Source organism: Vombatus ursinus, unplaced genomic scaffold, assembly GCF_900497805.2.
Source record: "Vombatus ursinus unplaced genomic scaffold, bare-nosed wombat genome assembly UNPS02014772.1, whole genome shotgun sequence".
Classification (NCBI taxonomy): Eukaryota; Metazoa; Chordata; class Mammalia; order Diprotodontia; family Vombatidae; genus Vombatus; species Vombatus ursinus.
In genome coordinates, this window is record NW_020954550.1 from 17,546,911 (window position 1) to 17,571,441 (window position 24,531).

Below are 24,531 nucleotides of genomic sequence, written 5' to 3' on the forward strand. Positions count from 1 at the left end.
ATTTGCATAAGATCTTTTCCTTAATGTGCCACTGACTGTTTATTTCCAGAGTCTAAAAAATTAAGTTCTATAATTGCTTCTACTCTAGTAGCCTAATTTGAGGGAGGAAGAAAAGGTATGCCACAAAAGTCATATGAGGCCTTTTCAACTGATGCTTTCTAAGTGAGAATAAAAAGTTCAATGAAACAGAATCTTCACCTTGGGAATTTGGGTTTATTTTCCTTGAATGGGTTTGCTCACCCACTGCTAATGTAGTCAGGTTTTCCTGCAGTTGATCAGTTTCTGGGAGGAAAGGATACATACACCCCCTTTCTTTTCCTTAGGATCAGCCTCTAAAAATGGTAAGAAAATAAGCTGCAATATGGCTTTGATACATTTTCTTTCTTTTTCCTCATTCTGTTATGTTTATGGTTATTCTATGAATGGCAGTGATAGTAAATACTTCAGCATTTCTATTTTTCTTTTAAAATCTGTTTGGTATAGGATCAGGTGGAAAAGGGGTGGGGAGAGACTAGGTGGAAAAGTTCAAAATTTTCTGTGTCTCATCAGAAGCCTATGTATTGATATGCAGTGCTCACATGTATGAATATATGTTTATGATATATGCATATATAAAGTACAAATGCTTGGAGGACATTCAAGGCATTGAGACTCCGAAATGGAGTAGATTCTCTTTGCTGTTTAAGGATCTTAGGGTTCCCTGGGAAGGTTTATCTAGGAAAGAAACCATTTATCCCAGAACATCCTTGCAGCATGGAGAGGTACTGGGAACAGTCGCTCCAAAAAACAAGCAAACTGGGGCGCCTAGAACCGAAGATCCAAGGTGGCACAGATCTCAAATATTGTTTGTGAAGCTTCTGAGCACTCTGAAGTAGCAGTACTAGAAAAGGAGAAATTATGGACTTTTTCTAGCTGGGGTGAAATGGAGTAGAGAAGGGAGAAGGGAGAAAGAAAGAGGAGGCAGGGGAGAAGGAGGAGAGAGGGAGAGGATGATGAACAAGGTAAGGAGAGAGAGATGGGGGGGGACAGAGAGAGGGAGTGAGACGACATAAGCAGACAGACAGAGAATTATCATCGGAGCACGCCGGGTGCCTTCCTGGAGCAGGTGCTTTTTTGTCTCGTGCCCTTTCCAGGCAGGAGTCATGCTAGTGCGCGTGTCTATGTGCCTGTGCGCGTGTTTCTGCTCGCGCCTGTCCGATTCAGCTTTGAGGTGGCAACTGGCAAAGGCTACTGTTGGTTCCACGCCGGGTTTTCCTCCTCGCCCCAACACACACACACACACACACACACACACACACACACACACACACACAGAGTCCCTTTCTGTCTTGGTTCAAAGGATGCCTAGGGAGGTTACAGACTCAGCTAGGATGCTCTGCTTGCAGCCACTGTTAGGATATGCCCCATAGAGACACTTTCTATTTGAGACTGAGACCCAAACAGAAAGGAACCCGGAGGACAGAAGAGGAATATCTTGCAATTCTGACTTCCCCCATCATTCCTTTCCTTTGGGTAGAGGGGTGATGTAGTACGAAGGCATGGGGCAGGGCTGGTAGGGTCAGCAGGAGAGGGGACGGGGCAGCTTTCAGGGAAAGCGGCAGCAGCTCAGGCAGCCGCAGCCGCTGCTGCAAGGAGGAGTTGAGAAAGAAAACAGGAAACGTGGTGGCCGCTTACACACGGCAGCAGCTGATTCATTTCTGCTTGAAAGTGCCTCCCTGAAGTCGCTAAGGCGGGCGGGGGGGGGGGTTTAGAGAGGAGGAGGAGGAGAAGGGAGGGGGGAGGGGGGATAGTTGGAGAGGAAAAGGGGAGGTATAGTCGGTCTCCAGTCTAGGGAAAATTGTCTGCATCGCCCAGACCTCTTTCAAGAGGAGGAGGAGGAGAGGGAGCAGAGATTAGTTATGGGTACAAAGACGCAAGTTTCTGAAAGACAGAGGACAAACAGCCCTAGCAGCAAAACGGCACCCGAGCACCTCCCATCCGGCCCCGTACTCTCAAATTGGGTTTAAATGACTGAGACTTGGTGTCCCCAACACCATCTAAAAGGCATTCAGAGAGAAACCCTGACCAGACCCAACCGAACTAAACCAACAAAATAAAAACTATTTGCTGGAGTTTCAAGCCCTCTCTGGACCTAAACTTGGAGGGTGCCAAGCTGGAGAGACTTTGGTGTTCCCTCCGAGAGGCTGTTTGCCTCCCCAGCAGAGCGTCTTCTCTTCCCCCGGTGCCTGGCTTAACAATATGAAGGAGCAGCACTCATGTGTGGGCACTGGGCATCCGAGCATGGCTGGGTATGGCAGGATGGCCCCTTTGGAGATGGCTGGTAGCCCCGTGAAGCGCTTCAGAACTGAGTACCCCTTTCCCTATCTCTTCACAGAGGAGGCTTACCAGAAACTGGCCAGCGAGACCCTGGAGGAGCTGGACTGGTGCCTGGACCAGCTAGAGACCCTGCAGACCAGGCATTCCGTCAGTGAAATGGCCTCAAACAAGGTAAGGGATAACCCTCTGGTTCTGCTAACCTTTGGGATCACGAAAAGTGGCTAGGATTCCTGCATCCTTTCCCCTCTCCATTATTCCTGTTCGTGTTCACACAGGTTAAAATGTTCCCTCCCACCCAGCCTTTTGCATCTGTGCGGGGCTAAAATGTGTGTGTCCTTTTAGGAGTAGTTCAACTCCCTTGGAGAGTTTCCTGAGATCACCCTCTCTTCTTTCCCCCCTTCCCCTTTCCCCCTTCAATCAGTCTGTTAAGTTAAATCATTTTGCAAAGGCTTTTTTGATATCGTTTAATTACATCATCCTCAGGTCTCATTGGATGGCCTGTTTTATTGTCTCTAAGTAACAGTTGCCTTCTGCTACTTGGGCCAAGGCCGTCATTTGGCCCATAAATATAAAGTTTGATATGTAAAGGGATTTTTGTCATTCTCTGTGACTATTGGTGCCTGAATTTCTTCTCTCCTTCTGCAAAACCTTTTTTGAGTCATTCATTGAATTAACTTAGACTGTCTTATTTTTCCAAGGAAAAAAATGGCAAATTCCTGAACAAACTGCTGAGAATGGTTGGCAGAAACTGGGGGGGGGGGGTAGTAGTAGGGGAATAGTCCACATTTATTTATTAGTGTACACAATGAGACAGAACCTTGGTCATAAGAACATATGGTCTGGCCATAAGGAATCAAGTAATCATCTTGGTACAAACAGAAATTTAGAAAGCTTTATCATAGCTTTTTCAGTTTCAGCACAAAATAAAATTTAATTTCTTGGATTATTTAGTAATAATGATGTCTTTGACTAGGTTTTTGGGCCACATGCAGTGGATGATTGTATGCCCTTAAAACCATGTTTGTTAATGGAGTTATGGTTGTGAAGTAACCCATTATAGGCAAGCTTATGACAGACTGGTAAGAAACCTAGGTTCACATTTTGGTCTTTGGTTGTAAGAGGCCAGAGTTGCTTTTATGTCCTGTCCTTTGTGAATATTTGGCTGAGGAAAAAGGCAAAGGAGGTATGCACATGTTGTCTGCAGATGGTTAAAGGATTCAGCCAATAAGCACTAGTCATTATTTGGAAATTTGATGTGTAAGTTCTTACTTTAAGGATTTAATAAAGCATAGTTACCCTGTAAAGAAGTTTCAACTAATTTTGACCTGGTTGTAAAGTAAGGAAATTTACTATTTCGGGGCAGCTAGGTTGCTCAGTGGATAGAGCACCGGCCCTGGATTCAGGAGGACCTGAGTTCAAATCCAGCCTCAGACACATAACACTTACTAGCTGTGTGACCCTAGGCAAGTCACTTAACCCCATTGCCTAACAAGAAAAAGGAAAAAGAAAAGAAAAGAAATTTGCTATTTCATTTTTTTATATCATAGTTTCTATGAACCCATGTAAGTATTCTCTTTTTCCCTCTCTCATCTTTTCTTTCATCCCCCCTCCACCTCCCCAATACTTTATTTATTACCATAACCTGGCAGCTACTTGATTTTTATCTTGTAACATTTTTTTCTTTGCTCGTAGCATATTGTTCTTCAGGTAATATTGCTACTCCATCAGTAAATTTAAGTGGTCTTTCTGGTATATTCTTTATACTCAGGTTTCCCTCAAATATGTATCTGCGTAGGACAGTGTTTTGAAAACCTTTAGTCTTTTAAACTTTGACCACCATTTCTAAATTCACCATCAAAATTAATCCATCCTTCCCATGACCATGGCATTATTTTCTATTCCTTGTCCAAATGATCAGGTTTAATTCCATGCAGCACCATTGAGGTTTTCCTGTTTTCATTTATTTGTCACCCCTTCTTTATGCTATGTCCTATAACAGAAAATCTAGGTCTTAAGGGTTATTAGGAGATATTTAGGGAATGCTCTAATGTTCCTCTTTCATTTTTCAAAATAGTCATTCATTTACTGTTTAAGCAAAAGGAAACTGATTGGACAGATGGCCCTTCATTGAAAATCCATAGCATTAATCCTGTGACTTTGTCAGGATGACGCTAATATGCATTTTAAAAGTCCTATCACTGCTAATACTGTAAATGTTGTAAGCTGTCATTTGATTTGGCAGTTGGTAGATGGAAAGGGAGGCTTGTTAGGTTTTATTTATTTGAAAATCTTTCACTCTTTTAAAGCCAACAGATAAAACAGGAGTAGCCCTTCAAATTAATGCCCAAGAAAAGTCACTGTTTTGGATTTGAAACTAGATTTGTTTTGTGGAAACTAGCCTCAGATAGAGTGGATAGGATGCTCTTATATAGTAAGTTAAGGTGTCTTGGGCCTTGAAATTGAGAGAACTTTGTCTTGTGAACAAAAGGTCAACTTTAAATAATTCTGGTTGGTCCATCTCTATTTTAAGTTTGATTTTATTTTATATATTGATTTTCTACTGTAGTCATCCCAAGCTAATGCTCCTGATTAAACTTGGCTTTTAAATTTCTTAAGTATTATGTATATGACTACAAAAAGCTCATTTGGTTTTATGTGGCTCTCTTAAAGGATGCTAATCCTTTCATTATGTGTATTGAAGTAAAAAATAAACATACTTGAAAAACTAGGGTACAAATAAAACATGTAACCCAAGAAGTAAATTGAGTTGGCACAACTTATATGAAAGTTAGCAAGAGCGATGCCTTACCTTAAACCTGAAATGAAAAATTTATACAGCATTTGAGTGCCAAATCAGCCTGTTTTGTTTGATGCTATCAAATATGAAAAGGTTTGAAACTATCTATTTCTTGTTTAGACAGCCTATTGCATATATCTTGTATGAATATATGTGTGTGTGTATATATATATATATATATATACATATATATATATTAAAGAATTTTTGTTTCCAGATTTTCTACATTTGTGTTTTTGGAAGGCATTAAATTTTCTTATATCTATTTCATGTGCTTTTGAGAGTTTTTATTTTCTCTTAATATATGAAAATATATAAGAAAAAAGAACCATTCCGATATTCCATATATATGGAACTACATATAAGAGCTATAATAAGAGCCTATTATGCTTGATTAATAAACAGTTTGGTTGGTAGTAGATCAAAAATATTAAATATGGAAATGGAGTTGTACTTTAGACTTGGGGAGGGGGAAGGGTTAATTATTTACAATAAAATACTTGTAAAATAGTTTTATTAAGAATAGTATCATTTGTGCCTAAAAAACATATTAAAGGAGAACCACACTAATTAGCAGTTTTTCATACTGTGATTTAGAAGCAATAATGAATTGTTTCTTAGCCTTATGTCAATAAAGGTAGTTAGGGCCTCAGATGCTTACTAGAGGTGTGACCCTGGACAAGTCACTTAACCATGATTACCTCACCAACACCCCCCCCAAATACATATATAAATAAACAAACAAATAAATAAATAAATGTAGTTAGAAAAATTGAGACAGGGAAGTTAACTGATTTCCTTCTCCTCTCCTAACTTGCATACCTTCTACCTCTCCCTAGTCCCACCCTCCCCTCAGCATTGGCTGTGTGGGCAAAACTACCAAAGCAAAACGGGGCAAAAGATTCCAGATCTAATTCCATTTGAACAATTACATACACCACATTTAAGCCTATAAACACATTTAATTTGCCAGAGATAATTTGTACAAATTTGCCTTCTGACCAAGCTTAGAAAAGCTGTTTTGAGTTCAGATGTAGATTAATAGGAGACCTGTGTTAACTAAGAAATATGGATTTTTTGCATATCTTGACTGCTGCTTTGAACTTTTGAATTTCATATTTTGAAACTGTAGAGTAATAAATGCCTAAATTTGTTATTGTTGTTCAATTGCGTCTGACTCTTCATGACCCTTTTGGGGTTTTCATGGCAAAGATACTGGACTGGTTTGCATTTCCTTCTCCAGCTCATTTTACAGATGAGGAAACTGAGGCAAAAAAGGTTAAGTGACTTTTCACAGGGTCACACAGCTAGTAAGTGTCTGAGCCTGGATTTGAACTCAGGTCTTCCTGACTCCAGGCCCGGTTCTCTATCGGCTTCACCACCTAGCTGCCCAAATGCTTAAATAATCTTGACATTTGTCATCTTTATTTGTGTAAAGTAGACACACTCATTGTCAAAATATTAAGTGGAATTTCAACAATGACCATGTCTATAGTTACACAAATTATTCCGAATTGATGTCGTAGTCTTTTTTTCTTAGTTGATAGTGCTCAAATAACCAGCAAAGAGAATTTTAGATTAATTCATTTTCCATCATTTTACCTTAAAGCTGAAATAGAGTCCTTGAATCTTGTGTAACCTTGGACAAGTCACCTAACTTCCCTGAGCCTCATTTTTCCCATCTATAAAATGAGAGAGTTGCCCTTGTTAACTTCCATGTCCTCTGGTCTAGGTCTGTAGTCCTCTGATCCTCAAGTTACTCCAGGATCTCAGGGGTCTCCAAGTGTGGCTCATTCATTGCACCAATGCAAACTGCAACCTTAGTAGGTCTTCGTGAGTTGCTATAGCTGGAAAGGATTTATGGCCTGGTAAGGATCCAGACTTGCAGTGATTTTTGCGTCTCTAGACTTAGCTAGGCCAGTTCTTGGAGTCTGTCATCAGCTTGTCCTTGACTCCTTTCCAGCTTGTTAGAACCTGCCAAAGCTTGTACTCGTCTATAGTCTTTGAGAAAGGAGAGTCACCTGCGTGCCACAAGAAAGCATCAGCGTAGATTTTTAGTAGAGAGTAAAGTGTCCTTTCTCTCCTCCCTTTGTTGCTTTTCTCCATCTGTCTGTGCAATTTCTTTTGCAATCTTGGATTTGGCTTGCTCTTTCAAACAAACATAATAGTGTTGTCCTTTCCTGTGTCAATGATTCATGATTTTGTTGGGGTGAGTACTCCCCGGACATTGCAACTCCTTGGTGCCCTATTTGTTTTCTTGAGTTGTTGTAGCTAGAAAAAAAATTCACTACCTGGTAATTGTCCGTCTTGCCTTAAGCCTCATATTAAATGTAGAGGTGAGTCTGGATTCTTGGAAGCAGGTACTAGAAAGATTATGATGAATCGTATATTAGAAGACCAGCTAATTCCCAAAAGAGTTATTTTCCTTTCCTATTAAAAATAAATTGAAGTGGATGGATGGAATTTTGTTCGGCGGAACTAAGTATGTATAAAGCATAGATGAATGTTCTTAGACCAATATAAACTTCACCCTCCAGTAACCTGGAACACACTTGGCTTGGGCCATCAAAGATATTTGTGATGGTGCACTACCTATTGATTATGAAAGTGAGGTCACTTGGAGTCCTGAAAAGCAGCAGGCTACCCTCATAATGAATTTTTTTCCTGGTCTCAATTCTGTTTTAGAGCAATTTATAGACTGAGTAAAGCCATAAACAAGTTTAGCATACTGCAAGTTAAAAGGTGGTTTTGAAGTTAGGATTTCAGACATCCTTTACAAAGAGACATGCACAAAACATTCCCTTTTGTTCCTGAGTTTCAGAGATATTAACCACTTAGAGGTAGCGTCGCAAATGTGGCTATACCTTATTTATAAAAGGGTTTTTTTTGGGGGGGGGGGGGTTTCTTTTCTTTTTTTTTTTTTTAAACAAACAATCCACCACTGTTTGTATTTCCAGTAGTTGATACTTCTAGTTTTTCCCAGTGTATAGTTGCTATGTGCTCCCCCTGCCGTTTTGTAATAAGCATTGCATAGTATACATTAGAGCTTTCTTTCTGGAAAGGGATTATGAATAAGCTTTTTAGGGCAGGTTTGGGGATTCCCTACATGTGTCTACATCACAGTGAAATTTCAACTAGAATGGTTGTACTCTCTCCTCCCTCCCTCAGGAAATAATTATACTTCCCTGGCTGTAGGTTCTGGAGAGTGAATCAACCAATAAACTTGCCTAAAGAGAACATTTGTTTTTTTTTCTTCTTGAGAATGTGTACTAGTGATTCCCAGCCTTTTCAAGAGTAATATCCATTGTTTGATGAAAGGGTGTTGATACTTTTACTCAAGGTGATGTTTGATTATTTGCTTTAAAAACATAACAAATTGAAAGAATTACATTTTAATAAGGGCTTTTTTGTTTGTTTTAGAATTTAGTAATACTCTTTGGGATATCTGCAAACTACCCTGGATTGACATAACCAGGTCTAATAATCATTGTTTTTAAAAGCCTAAGAATGCTTTTATCTTTTCTTTCTTTTCTTCAAATTTAAATAAAAATGCCAATTATTAGACAGTGATTTACTATGGAAACAATATTGTATATCTGAATGTTAAAGCTCCTGATTTTTCTTTATTGAAACTGAAGAAAAAAGTCCTTCCATTGGCTGTATTGTCATGAACTTAGCTGCACCTTCAGGAGTTGGTAACCTTGAGCTTTCATATCACAGATTGTAATTGAAGTATTTAATTTCATGATTCAGAGAGCTGATTGAACATTATTAGGGAGATTGCATCCATTTTTGAATTAATAGTGTCTCTATACTTTAGTATAAACTTGGTAATCATAGGGAAATAGGACCCCCTTTGGACAGCAGTGCTTTTTTGGTTAAGAGCGGTATGCTTTGGTTAAGGACGATATGCCTTAGTTTAATAGCTATCTCCTTTTTTTATTACATTTTTCCAAAGTACAAGGCTAGGCCAAGATAAAATAGCATCCTTTCCTCTAATGTAGTGATGGATTAAATTAACCTGTTTCCAATTAGAGAAGAGGATGGATAATACTTTCATCCAATTTTAAAGGATTTAAATGTCAGTCCCTTCGATTTTAGCTATTACTTCAAATTAAATGATATGCTGGACATGATATGCTGAAGAAGGAATCTGTTAAAACCATAACTTTCAGCTCTATTATGCAACATACAGGATCTGAAAGCTACTTTTCATCAGCAAAGAGCTGTTGGTTGAATCTGCAGATCTCTGTGGCTTATGATACGAAGGCATTACTTATATAATAGCTGGCAGCGGCATCACAGTTGGCCAGTGGATGTGATCATTTAATTGACTCCTACTTATTCCCCAATCTTTCTAGGAAATACAGAGATGGTTGAGCCCTTTGTTTCAGAATTCATGCCAGTTTTGACAGAGAAGTTACAAATATAAAAAATGGGAGCTGCTTTCATTCTCCAGAAAAAAAAAGCATATCTTGGTCTTGTTTTTGGTAAGAAACAAAAATTTCTAATGCATTCAATATGAAATAAATTGAATTAGATTATTAGTTGGTATGCTAATTTCTTCCTCACTTCTCTCCCTGGCTACTTTGATGCTAGCCTTAAAAAATCATGCTGCTTTTCATTGTTGCTACTTTGGTTGTGGGATCCATGTTTTTAAGAGTAATGAGGGCTTTGCCAATGAGCCATTAATAATAGCAGTAGCTTCAGTCTAGTTTAGAGTTAGCAGGAACTATAAATGTCCACAGTCGTTTTTATCAAAAAGTCTATATGTTGTTTGATGCTGATTGCAATGCAAGAATAAGATTTTTCTTCTTCTGGAATAACAGTTTGTCAAAAGGAGAAAAAAAAGCAAATCTTTATTAAGGCAATAATTTAGGCTTTCTCGAGGTGATAAGCAGCAAAATTGTTCTTACTAAAAGATGTAGTTGGAAAGTTTTTATTTTTGCCACTCTGCATCTTTCTTTCTATGTCAACAGTGAATATGGCTAACTCTTCAGCAGAGAAAAAGCCTGTTCTCAAAAACTGAAATTTTCCTCACTCATCATAGTCAGCCAAAAGCCAGATGCCATTGGATATACTGGAAAAAAGACCTTAATTTGGAGGCAGAAGGACCTTGGTTCAAAACCCAACTTTTTTTTCCCATTTCAGCTCTCTAGATTTCAATTTCCTCATCTATAAAATGAGGGAATTGGACTGAGTGAGCTTTGAGGTTCTTTCCAACTCTAAATCAGTGAAATTCTGTGAAATTAGTGGGAAAATGAACAGTCATTAGATCATTTGATGAATTTATTAGTCCTCTAGGTGTTTTTTGGAGGTAATATTGTAGCTTACATTTTGTCACAAGGACACAAAAATCAAGGAATTGTGCCATAATTTTCATTTATGATTGTTGGTTTCTGTCAGATTATTTGGAAGAATTGATAATGGTCTGGGTTCTAAAGTGTACTAATATTTCACTTTCAAAATCATTATTATCCTCCAAAATGAGATACCAGTAATAGGAGGATGTGATTCTACAACCTAAAAATCATAGTCTGTTGGAACTAGAGAGGAACCTTAAGAGATCATCTGGACGTTTCTAGCTCTTGATCCCATCATCCTATTATCAGCAGCCAGATAGCACAGTGAATAGAGTGCTGGTCCTGAAGTCAGGAGGACCAGAGTTCAAATCCATCCTTAGATTACTAGTTGGGTGACCCTGGGCTAATCACTTAATGTCTATTTGCCTCAGTTTTCTCTACTGTAAAATGTGGATAATAATAGCACCTACTTCCCAGAGATGTTGTGAGGATGAAATGAGATCTTTGTAAAGTGCTTGGCACTTAATAAATACTTTTTCCCTTCTTTCTTTTCATCTGGTCCAAATCATTTATTTTACAGATGAAGAAACTGAGATCCAAAGGAGGAAAGTGACTTGTCTAATATAGTATGATGTAACATAGTGTGATGATGTCAGAAGTGGGATTATTCTAATTCCCAGTCCATTGCTTTTAAACTTTAGGGACTTACTTTAGTCTGTAGATAAACATTCAGTAGTAGACCTATTGGCTAGTTAGCTATGGTGTGGGTGACATGGGCACAGGCACATTTTGAACTTTAGTGAAAAACACAAGAAAAACTTTCATAATCTTATTGAACAAAAAAAATGCATTCTAGGGAAAAGTTAAGCCTGAGTGACATCATGAATGGACATAGGAAAATCCAGAGGAGGAACTGGTTTGGGGCAGGGAAACAGGTGAATTTTTTTTAAAGGTTAGTTTTGAATATAGGAGTTTGAGATACTGCAGAGCTGATATCCCAATAGAGTTGTATAATAGCTGGAAAAGAAAGTCTTGTGCTTGTAGGGAAGCAAGAAGAGACTCAAGGAATGAAGAGGTACATAGGATCTGCTAAGGAGATAGAATTCAAAGTTTGAAAAGGTAAGGAGTCCATTTAGGATAGTGGAATATAATGAAAACCAGTTGAGGAGAAAGTTTTAAGAATGAAATTAACACAATTACTATTGTCAGATATTACTGATATATCTTAGAGGATTGAAAAGAATCTTTAGATTTGGCAATTAAGAATTTATTGATAACCTAGAGAATAGTTTTAGTTGAATGGTAAAAGCAGAAGCCACATTTCAAGTAGTAGATCTTAGAGAATTAACTTGGCACTGAGAGATTAAATGATTGATTTGCTCAGAATCATGCAGCCAATATGCCGGAGGAGAAACTTGAATCCATGTTTTCCTTACTCAGCAGCTAGTTCTCTTTCCATTTAGGCCACCATTACTTTGCTATGTTGCCCCAGGCAACTCTCTACTTCTATAACTTGCAGAATAAGTACCCATATGCATTGATAGACAGAATTCCTCATTGGGAGATCCTTCACCAATGAAATCAAAGGTTTAATTAAAAAAATAGTGAGGTATGAAGAAGTAAAATCAGGGAATACAGATCCTTCTTGGAAGTTTAGTGGTGAAAAGAAAGAGAAATATGGACAGTATTTCAAGGAAGGTACTAGTGTTGATAGAAATGTAATTGGTTAAGGATGAAGGAAACAAATATAAATTTATAGAGGAAGAATACAGTAAAGAGAAAAAAATAAAGGAAGGTGTAAGACTTTTTAAAAGAATGATTGAGGGGGAGCACAACTTCAAACTTAGCCTTGACACTTTCTCAGAGATAGGGAGGAAGGAATAAGTTTTATTAAGATGCAAAGAAATATTAAAGTAGATAGCAGAGAAATTAAGGGAGCTACCAACAGAGGAGGAAGGGGAATTCTCTACTTAGATTGAAGAAGTAGGTGGAGGGGGAGGAGTGGTTAAGAGAGTAGAATAGGTTGTGCGATCTATTGTGGGAGAGCTAGCTTTCTATCAATGTGGAAACACTAGAAGCTTTCCCAATAAATGCAGAATTAAAGAAAGGAAGCCCCTTTCGTTATTGTTATTTGAAATAATCCTGGAAATGATATCAATAGTAATAAGAGAAGAGAAAGAAATTAAACATAAAGATAAGAGAAAACAAAACTACCCTGTTTGCTGAGGACATGATGATTTACTTAGAAAATCCTAGAGAATCAGCAAAGAAACTAATTTCAGACAGTTGCCATTAAACAGCTGTTTAGAAAAGAAACTTACAAAAAATAAATAGCATTTCTATTGAAGCAGTATTAATACCCACAAGGGAGTACTGGAAAGTAGAGTCCTGTTCACAGTGGCCATTATAGGAAATTTTTGTGTGGAGACTTCAAAAGATTAAAGAAAGATTATCAGTCCGATGCACATAATTAATTTCTGGATCCCATTCAATTTTCTATCACCCTATCTAGAGTTAAACCTTTTCTGAGATTTTCTAAAGAAGATGTGGTACCGTCTGCATGGCTTTCACTCCAGTAGAGTCAGCTGGTTCTTTCCATCTTCTCTGCAGCTACACTTTCATATGTATTGTCTTCCCCATTAGAATGTGAGCTCCTTGAGACCTTAATTTTTCTTTTCCCCCCCAATTAACAAACCTTTGTTTTCTCTCCTTTCCATCTTCACCCTATCATGGGAGAGGAGAGGAAAACCTAGTAACCAAGAAAAAATGGCCGTGTTAAAACACACAACCACATACTCCTCCCATATATATATATGTATGTATGTATTACATATATATGTATATGTATGCATGTTATGTATGTTTTACTCTGTATCTTGAGTGAGCCCATCACCTTCCTGTCAGGAGGTGGATGACATTCTTTATCATTGGTCTTCTGGATTTGTGCTTGGTCATTGCATTGATCAGGTATCTTAAGTCTTTCAAAGTTATCTTTTCATTGTTGTTATATTATAAGTTGTTCTCTTGGTTCTGTTCACTTCACTTTGCATCAAATCATATGTGTCTCCCCAAGCTTCTTGGAACGCATTCCCTTTGTCATTCTTCCAGTACTACAGTAATCCATTATATTAATGCCATATAGCATAATTTGTTCAACCATTTCCCAATTGATGGAAACTCCCTTCATTAGATTTTTGCCATTATAAAAGAGCTACTATAAATATTTTTGGCCTATGCATTTTACATATTTTACATTTTGGAAAATCCTTTTTCATCTTTTGGGGGTATTGGCCCTAGTATTAGTATCACTGTGTCAAAGGGTATACACTGTTTAGTAACTTTTGACACATAGTTCAAAATTGTTTTCCAGAATGGTTGGACCATTTTGCAGTTCTACCAAGAGTGCTTTAAATGTGCCTGTATTTTCACAGCTGCTCCAACATTTATAATTTTCCTTTTTTTGGTCTATTTTGCTAATCTAATGGCTGTGAGGGTTGCTTTAATGTGCATTTCTGTAATTATTAGTGATTTGGAGCATTGTTTCATGTAGTTATTGATGGATTGATTTTTTTCCTTGGAAAACTTTCTACTCATATTCTTTGACCACCTATCAATTGAAGAATACTCAGTATATTCTTATACATTTGAATCTGTTCATTATTTATCTTGGAAATGAGAGATTTTTCAGAGAAATTTGTATCAAATATGTTCTTTTCCCAGTTAACTCTTTCTTTTTTAAATTTTAACTCTATTAGTTTTCTTTCTGCAAAAACTTTTTAATAGTGTGTAATCAAAATTGTCCATTTTATCTTCATTATACATTGTCTACTTATTGACTGCTCTTCTATCCATAGATCGAAAATGTAATTTCTTCCTTGCTTCTCTAATTTGCTTATGATGTAACCAGACCTTGCTTTTTCATTTGTAACACCCCCCACAGCTTAGAACAGTGCTTTATACATCACACAGTAAGCACTTAAATTTTGTTTTTTTATTTATTCATTCATTTTTAATTTGCTGAAATGCCAAGATTATTTATAGTGATAGAGAGTGGTATTTAGTGCCACTACATTTATTTATTGTTTTATTTTGCTGTTGCATTTATATTAACAAACAGAATTTTTAGGGAATTTATTCCTCTATGTTCTTGGTGGCATTTCCCTTTATTTTTTGAGTAAAATTTTCTTCATATAAAGTCTCCATAGGTTCAATCAGCAAACATAATGTGCCTGCTATGTGACAGGTATTCTGCTGGGTACTATGGATATAAAAATAAAAATGAAATAGTCCCTGGCCTCAAGGAACTTGCCTTTTGTCAGGGGAATCAAACTATATGCATTGAAATCAAAACATATATGAGATAATTTAAGGGGGAAAGTGCCAGTACCTAGTGGAGATAATGAGAAGAGAATACATACTAGGCATGGGGAGAGCAGTGAGACATCTTGTGCATAATGCTTTTTGATGACTTAAGATTTCAGATTTTTTAAAATGTTTTAGTTTATGCATTATTGGTTATCTCATTAGTTTCAGGAGTTTTGGAAATATTAGTGTAGTAAAGCCTTTAAAATCTCATTTCTTTAATTCTGACAGATTAAATTTCATTCTGTAATATTCAACTTTAATGGAGAGAGGGTCAGTTCCCTTTGTCCCAGGTTGAACTTAGAAATACAGTGTGGCCAACTGACTTTTCCTTTCTTTTATTCTTTGAGACAATGATGGAGCTGATTTTAATAGTTTGTTTCTATCTTTATACCTGCACTAGCATCTAGACCTAAATAAGTGTTTGTTGAAATGGATTTATGTGAATTACATTTGAGAGATTTTTACAGTAGTGTTCTGGGTCCTATAACCTTTTCCATTTTCCTCTATTTCTGTGTTGAGGAAGAAATATGTTTTTTTAGGGGAGGTGGTAGAAGGGTACAGAATGAGAGTCCATTCAACAGAGAAGCTACACTTTTATATAATATACAAATCAAATTCTGGGAATAAGATGTCAATTTTAAAACTACTACTTTCCTAATTATGTCAATGACCAACTACTTTCAATATATACCCTGGAGTTGGTTAAGTTAATAAATTCTCAACTCAGTGCAGAATTGCCTTCCAAGTATTATAGTCCAGATCTGCTAAGACATAGAGGATCTTCCTTGGTTTACAAAGATCTTCATACCCTAGAATCTTGAATTTTTTTTATTATAATTTTATTTTATTTTTTGGTGAGGCATTTGGGGTTAAGTGACTTGCCTAGGGTCGCACAGCTAGTAACTAGTCAAGTGTCTGAGGCCCAGTTTGAACTCGGGTCCTCCTGAGTACAGGACCAGTGCTCTACCTACTGTGCCACCCTAGCTGCCTCCTATTATAATTTAAAAAAATTAAATACTGGCTTCTGGGAGGCTTTAATATGGCACATACTTGATAAGTATCTTTTGGGTCTCCCTTTTGTTAGATTAAGTAAGAAGTTTGTAAGAAAGAGGCAAGAAATAGACAGCTCATTCTGTGCCCATGGTGGTAAATAAAAATTATTTACAATCCCTTACACCTCTGCTTTTAAGATATATGTGTTACTGAGCTCAAATGAAAATTTGAGTGTATGTTATTAGTTCACTTTTTTACTGGATATTTACTCAAGCTAAAAATGACATAACAGGCATTCTCCCTAGGCCAGATCAAAGGAATGTTTTGTGCAGGGTCCTATGTTTGCCTTTCCAAACCTTCTATGCAGTTTTCTAAGTGGGCATACCCAGATTCCCAAGCATCCCAATTTTCTCCTCCATGTTGATCTCCAAAGTGGCTACAACTGACTTACTCTCATTGCTGTCCGATGGCTCATTCTGCTATTGCTGGCACCTTAATAGGAAGCACCTGCTGTTGTTTGTCCTTCATTCTCAAAGAGGACCATCACATCAGGGAGGTGATGCCATGACTTGCAAGTGAATTGGATTTAAATGAGGGAGGGCTGTGCAAAGTCACCAGCCTCACTTTCTCCTCCACAGCCATCTGGGTCCAGTGGCTATATATATATATATATATATATATATATATATGTATGTATGTATGTATGTGTGTATGTATGTATGTATGTATGTGTATGTATATGTGTGTGTATCAAGATTATATATGTATGTATGTGTGTATGTATGTATGTATATATCAAGATATAGATCAGGACAACTGGAGATGGCCCCAGATGCATTGGGAGACCTTGACCTTATTAAGCTAAGGTCTTTCCCAGGTCTCAGTTCGAATGAGTCAATGCTCATTCAGTGATTAAGGTTAAGTAAGAAATAGGTAAAGAATGTCCTCTTTTACCTAGTCAAAAAAAAAAAAATCAATCTGGGAAGGGAAGACCCTCAGGATTTCTGGCCAAAACAGAAACAATTGCTATTTACATTCACTCTGAGACATCAGGGCCCAAACCATGACCAAGTGTGGGGGTTGGGCTGGGACCTATTGTTGGTAAATCTATGAAAGCCAGAGTGATTTGGGTTTAAACATGGGCCTTAAGAAAAAAATTTAGGGAGCAGCTAGGTGGCGCAGTGAATAGAGCTCTGGTCTTAGAGTCAGGAGGACCTGAGTTCAAATGTGGCCTCAGACACATAACACTCAGTAGCTGTGTGACCCTGGGCAAGTCACTTAACCCCATAGCCTCATCAAAAAAAGAAAAAAAAAAAAGAAAAGAAATTTAGCCCATAAACCACAAGACATCTTGAGAGGTTTCAGCTATCAAAATTTATGTTCCTTTGAGAAGAGCACCCACAGGTAAGGATATGATACTCTCTGTGGACAGAGAGAGGAAGCAATAGGAAGCACCTAGACCTGTCCTAAATGGGTCAGATCTAGAGAGTGCAAAGTATGGCCTTAATAAGAATGTATACATACCAATCAAGTAGAGATGATGCTGCCATTTTGGAGTAAATGCAGGGTATTATATCTCTCCTAGAACCCTAAATGACTCTAGCTGTGCTTCCAGTGTATTTTCCATTTGTTTGGCAGCATTTTGGTAGAAACTTATTTTGCAAAACAAACAAAAAAACACTCCAGGTTATTTGCTCTTTGAGTGTATAGAGAAATCTTTATTTTCCTCCTACTTTGTCAGTACTTACCCACCCATTCATGCCCCTGACCTTTTTTTTTGTAGAAATGTCAGACTTTAAAATTTTCAATGGAAAATTTAGACAAGGTATTAACCTTTTTTTTCTTCTTCAGAAAAATTAGTCAAGTGATAAAATAGAATATTATCTTTAGAGTCCTATATATTGAATATTTCTTAGCAAGGTAATAATTTTTATTGCTTATATTTTTTAAAGCATGTTCACATTTTTGTGCAGGAAATTTTTGGATTGATGTATGGTTTTATATAATTTTTTAAAATTAATTTTTATTTTCTAGGGAAATATATTACTAGTATGAGATGTAATATGCAGCAAATAGTGTGATAAATATATGGCTTCACAAAGACCTAAGTTGAAATCTCACCATGATACTTACAGTTTTGTGATCAGGGGAGAATATTGCTTAGGACCTCTTGCTCCTCTCTAAGATGAGGAAATTATTCAGAGGGTTTCTAAGGTCCTATGTGAAATCCTATTAATCTAGTTAGATTCTAGGAACTTCAAAAATGGTGAAATACTGAAATCTTTATAGTTTTAAACAGAGGTCCCATTTAGCTATAATTCCTAGGTTAATTTCATCCTTAGTTACAAATAAACTTTTAGAGAGAAATGAATAAGATAGGGCATATTCCATGTGGGAGATAAAATGTGCAAAAAAGGAAAAACAAAAAGAGCAAAAACTCTACAAATCCCATTAAGTGGCATTTTAAAAATGGAGTTGGATTTGGAGAACATAGGTTATGACTCATACTTTATTTTAAAGATCCATGTATTAAGTGACATAAGTCAAGCATTTTGCTGAACACTGAGGATACAAATGCAAATAAACAGTCTTTTGTGTTTTATCCACAATAGATACTGAATCAGTTTTTGTTAATTGACTTTTGCTCCTCCTATTTTAATTTTTTCCCTAAAATCTGTTACCATTATAGTTTTTTATCTACTTTTTTGGGAAAATTAGATTGAAAATATTTAAACATTTTTGTTACCTATTTTGACTAAATATTTTTGGGCTTATTTTCCCAATACAATCTTTTATTTCTCCTTAAGTATTCCATGAATTCATTCAGCAAACATCTATCAAGCATTTCCTATGTATGATAGGTAGACAGACAGACAGCATATAAATAGAGTACATAAGTAATAAGTGACATACGTCAAGCATTTTGCTAAACACGGAGGATACAAACACAAACAAACAGTCTACCCTTACATTCTAATGGAGGAAAACACCATCTGAAGAGGGGCTAACAGTAGGAGCAGGGAAAAGATGGTACCCCCAATAGGAAAGTGAGGATGTGCAAAGTTACTGGCAAGGAGGTAAAGTTCAGAGGGTGATTACCAATAAAGAGATGTAAGCATGCCTGGGGTCCCTCATGAAATCTGCATGAGTGTGAGGCTTTCTACTATTCATAACTGGTGTGCACAAATTCCTGGTACTCTTTCACATTTCTTTTCAAGTTGACAAACATTTGTTAAGTGCCTACTATGTGTTCAGGGTATATGTTTGTAAAGATAAAAAGATTTGTCAAGGCATCCATCTGCTCAACTCTTTGGACTTTACTGTCTATAAAAATGCTAAGTTTTACACATAAACACATGCTAAGCAGATGCATGCAGAAGTGTACACAGAGTTTCTTTCTAGGTCTGAGGAAAGTTTTCAAGTTTATTTCCAACAGAGAGGAATCAGAGAAGCATCCCAGGCACTTTGTCAGCAAGGCAAGAAAATGAGGCATTATTAAGTTCGAGGTTTGGAGTATGAAGAGGGGAATGTTTAAAATGAGGCTAAAAAGGCAGGCACTTAGTGCTACAAGGGAACATGAAGTAATCTTGCCCAACCTTCTCATTTTATAGATCAAACTGAGACTCCAAAAGATAAATAATTTGTCCAAGTTCAAACAGCAGCTGAGCTAGGAATCAAACCCAGAGAGGGAAATGCCAGGTTGAGACTTAGTATATAGATAGCTAGGTTTGAAATAAAAAAATACCCGAGTTCAAATTCCACCTCTGAAATTTTCTAAGCTGTATAAAAGGCACTTAACCTTTGAGTCTCAGGCAACTTGCTAGAATTTATTGACTAAGTCAGTGACAGTTAGGTCTTCATTGGTGGAATCCCACACTGGGAAATTACTCATCTTTTGCATTTTTTCCTTTCAAAATTATATTTGAGAAGTCATTTACCACAGTTGGCATAAAGTTGTAGAAACAGAAGGAGAAAACCCTCTTTCTTTCAAATAATGTACGTAACAGTTTCTGTTATGGGAGCTGTTGTTTCAAAGAGTATTATGTTTATGTGTAAATCTTTAGGTTGGTATGACATATCAATATGTACAATGAAGAAGGAGATGGGAGAACTACCAGTGATCTCCCAGTATGCATTTTAAAAGTATAAAATAATTACTTCTTCTCTAAGGGGAGCATTGAACTTGCAAAGTAATAATGGTAATTTCAGCAAGATTCATTTCATCAAAGAGATTCTGTGCATATTAGTCCTGAATTTTGCAACACAAAGATTCATATTTTGATTTGCATTTGTCCATATGGCACACTGGATTTTGAGTTGACCCTGGGTAGGCTTGCCAGCAGTTTACCTGCCAGAGTAAACCACACAGTGTGGGAATAGTGGCAGGGACTGGACAGGCTTATGCTCCTGGGCAGGATACATACAGAGTGAAGGAAAGATGAGTACTGTTCTGAGGTGGAAAGGAGTAATTGCAGGAAGGAATTCATTTAGATTGAACAACTAAAAGGGATTGTTGAAGGTTAGTTATGGGATTGACTTTGGGGAATGAGGAAGAGCAAGTGGAAAGGTGTCAAAAGGAGGGAGGCAGCAGGTCTACCTTGAAGAGGCACTGCCTCAGGGACCTTAGAGAATAAAAATTCTACTCTATTTGGATATTTTGAGAGTAATGAATATGAGCATATTAGATTGTATTTTTGTCTAAACAACTGAGAAACTCATTCCATTGAGTATTGGATCTCCCATTCTTGTGATCCCACAGGATCTAGTTTCCAAGGCTACCTGTTGCCTGTCATCTTTGCTACCTTGGATTGAATTCAACAAACCTTTAAGTGTCTACTATGCTAGGTTCTGGGTCTAGAAAGGTGAGAGAAAGACAGACAGACAGAAATCATCCTTGGCCTTTAGGATCTTACATTTTACATGGCTCGCCCGTTGTTTCTCTGTTCACTAAACTACCCCATAGCTGTCAGTACACACAAATATAGGCATGTGCGTATGTGCACCTACAGGTGAAGTACTTTACAGTAAAAATGAAGGGCAGTCATAAAAGAAAAAAAAAGATTGGGTATCATCTTAGTGATTGAGGAAGTTGAGTTCAAGAATGAAACTCATTTTAAAGACTCTTTTTTAGCCTCCACTGACAGGGCTAGCTCCTTTCTGCCTCTCTTCTTCTCTCTTTCTCTTCCCTGCCCTGACCTGTTGCTTCTTTGATATTTTGCAGCCAGAAGTATGGGACCCTGCTAAAGTTTAAGAACATGGTCAGTTGTGATTCCTGATAGCATGTGCATTGTGGGTTAGTTTTGCCTGAGAGTGAGGCTCACTGCAGGCAATGGAGTTAGCTAAAGGGGCCAAATTGTATATTGGGTTATAAACGAGTTAACTACAGGGTAGAATTGGGTAGGATGGGAATGGAATTTGGAAGGCTTTATATGGGAGATTATAGAGACTAGACCTTTAGGATGGAGAAAATACACTGACTATTTAGTGGATAGTTTTCCTGTGGGATGGGAGGTTAAATGGGTTAGTAGGAAAGGGGAGTGGGACAGAGGAACAGATGACAGAGTAGGCATTACCTCCCTCCTCCCACAGTGTAATCCTATTTTGATGCTCCTGGATTATGGCACACTTTACATTTCATATACTAGGTATATATCCTTTCCAACCTGGAAGGGACTATTAATAAACTTAAAGGTTTGACTTATATGATGCCACAGGGATTATTGTTGTTGTTATTCAGTTGTGTCCAACTCTTCATGACACCATTTGGAGTTTTCTTGGCAAAGATACTGGGGTGGTTTGCCATTTCCTTCTCCAGCTCATTTTACAGATGAGGACACTGAGACAAACGGAGTTAAGTAACAGGATCACACAGCTAATAAAGTGTCTGAGGCTGGATTTTAACCCAGGAAAATGAGTCTTCCTGACTCTAGGCCCAGTGTTCTATTCACTTCACTATCTAGCTTCCCGCCATAGAAATAATCATGTGTATGTAGAGTCTGAAGCTACAAGCCTGGGTGAAACAGCTTGCATGTGCCTTTGAAATGCTAATGTCTAGGCATGATGATTTATGGGATTTCACTATCTTTCGTGTGCATGACTGAGTTTGTTTTAGTGTGAACTGGGTTACCTAGCATTCTGTGACTACATTTTCTTATTTACATTATCACTAACTACCTAATCATAATAGTCTTTAAAAAATGTATGTGAATATATCCAAGGAAAAAAACTTTTGTAAAAGGATTTGATGGCTTCACTTAAGTTTTTTTAATTTTTAAAAAATGTTTTAAAAATAAGTGAAATCCTTCTTGGAAAGGACCTTTGTTTCTGTTTTTTTTATTTTTCTTATGACAGAATATGTGACTACTGAGTGTCAAATGTCAATCATAGTTGCTTCTTGAGGACAGAGGAAACAAGAACCAAAAATAGACCCATCCCCTTTTACTCTCCCCAATTGCTGGATTGCTGAGAAGCAGGGAAATGAACTAGATGAACTTTGGATCCATCCCAGTTTTAGATTAGGCCATAGTGTCTCACAGTTGGCATATCGGCTGGGCAAAAGAAGAAACTCCCCAGGGTTGTAGTTTGTTTTAGGACTGAGGTGAGATGAGCCCCTGTGCTTTATTATTATTTAGTGCAATAAGCAGGATAATTTTTTGTCCACTTCAATAACATCAGAACAAACAGGCTCCTGGGGTTCTTGGGGTTGGTAGGCAGTTACCTTGAACTTTTAATTTTCCTGGGTGACTAAAATTCTGTGGTAGTTGGAATTCAATAAGATGCATTAGCAGGAAATAGGAATCTGAGGTCAATATTTCCCTTTAGAACAGATAAAATGCTTTGCTCAGGTGTATCCTGGCTGCCTTAATTGATGTGCTGCCTTTGTCCTGTTTGATCTTCTTTGGTGTTTTCAGCCTGCCGGAGATAGTGAAACTCAAGGCTTTTCAAGCCTTCCTATAAAGACAAGCACTTCCAGGCTTTTGTTTAGTGGAGCCATTATGGTAGCTAAATGGTGTGTCTCATAGAAAGGGCTCTGGGCTTGGAGTCAAGAAGACCTGATTTTGAATCCTGACTTAGGCACTGACTAGCTCTATGACCCTGAGTAAATAGCTAACCCAGGGGTGGGGAGCCTGTGGCTTTGAGGCCACATGTGGCCCTCTAGGTCCTCAAGTGATGCCCTTTGACTGAATCCAAACTTCACAAAACAATTCTGTGGATTTGGATTCAGTCAAAAGGCCACACTTGAGGACCTAGAGGGCTACATGTGGACTCAAGGCTGCAGGTTCCCTATCCCTGAACTAACCTCTTTGGGTTTCAGTTTTTAACATATATAAAGTGAGGGGGTGGTTGAACTTGATAACTTCTGTAACATATAAAAAGTTTTTCTTATATATTATATATTTATAAAAAGTAATTTCTGGGTAATTAATCATCTTATTAATTATGGCCAGTGAATAATTAATAAAAGAATGGTCATTTGGCCATCTCTCATAAACCAAGATCATGGCGGCTTCTTGATGCTTATATGCCCTTGGAAGAGTGGGTGTTCCTGACAGGCAACAATCAATTCTGATTGGTTAACAATTAATGAGGAGAATGAATATTATAATGAAAGGTGGGCCTATTCTAATGAGGGGCTGGGGGTGTGTGAGTTTATGTCACTCTTACTCCCACTCCTAGCCTTGGGCAATTGATTTATCACCACCACCACCCCCCCCCCCCCCCCCCCCCCCTCCAAGTAGAACACAATGAGCTTCCTCAGTTGGGTGGGGTCTGAACAAGATTGAGGAGAATGTTAAATCCAACCTCATTATCAGCCCTGTTCTTCAGAGGCTGATTTGATCTGCTAGAGAATGAGGAGATAGGAAGGGAAAAATTTCTGGATCTGCCCAGTATTAACAATTGGTCATTTAATAATCATTTCTGTCACCTCTAAGGTACCTAACAGCTCGAAATGAAGCAGTGGGATAGTATAGTAGGTAGCATGCCAGGGCCTGAAGCCAGGAAGACTCATCTTCATGAGTTCAAATCCAGCTTCAGACATGTCCTAGCTGTGCGACTCTGTGCAAGTCATTTAACCTTGTTTGCTTCAGTTTCCTCAACTATAAAATGAGCTGGAAAAGGAAATGGCGAACTAGTTCAGTTACCTTTGTCAAGAAAAGCCCTCATGGGATCACAAAGAGTCAGACAGGACTGAAAAACAATGGAACAATAATAATACCTCCCCAGGTTGTTGTGAGGATAAAATGAGAAATTACTTGTAAAGTGCTTTGCAAATCTTAAAGCACTGTATAAATGCTAGCTATTATTATTTAATCTATAATCCTGTATATATTGAGACAAAGTGACTAGCACTGTGCTGAATGCAGGTGGAGAGGGACAGTATTAAGAAGTACACACTTTGTGTCTGCTCAAAGAATTTACAGTCTGGGTGAGAAGACGATAAAATTAAGAGCTGAGAGGAGAAAGATGACCAAATCTTGGGTGGTCTGCTTTGGGACTTGACCTAAGTCTTGAAGAATGAGTAGGATTCAGATAAGTGGAGAGGAGATGGAGGAATACCCAAGGAATCCTGCAGTCATAGTAAGTAGCCAATCTGACCATATTCAACAGTGGGAGAAGTAAAGGAGGAATTTGTGGCAGATGAGTCTGGAAACAAGTTGAAGGTCCATATTCTGATCTGGTTAAAGTCAGGAAACTTGGATTTTGGTAGATGCTGAAGAATTATTGAAGGTTATGAGGCAAGAGCGATGTCAACAT

The 24,531-nt window shown here is 37.7% G+C and overlaps 1 protein-coding gene across 10 annotated transcripts in view; it reads left to right on the forward strand.

The window, feature by feature from the left end:
• PDE4D (phosphodiesterase 4D) overlaps positions 1 to 24,531 on the forward strand; it is a 1,859,629-nt gene that overhangs the window by 1,785,176 nt on the left and 49,922 nt on the right. For 9 of the 10 annotated variants that reach the window (XM_027863631.1, XM_027863632.1, XM_027863633.1 and 6 more), the window contains one exon: positions 2,375 to 2,487. In XM_027863631.1, the coding sequence (XP_027719432.1) occupies positions 2,375 to 2,487 (113 nt within the window). Of the gene's footprint in view, positions 1 to 1,798; positions 2,289 to 2,374; positions 2,488 to 24,531 lie in introns of those variants that run through there. The other variant, XM_027863640.1, reaches the window with a different exon arrangement.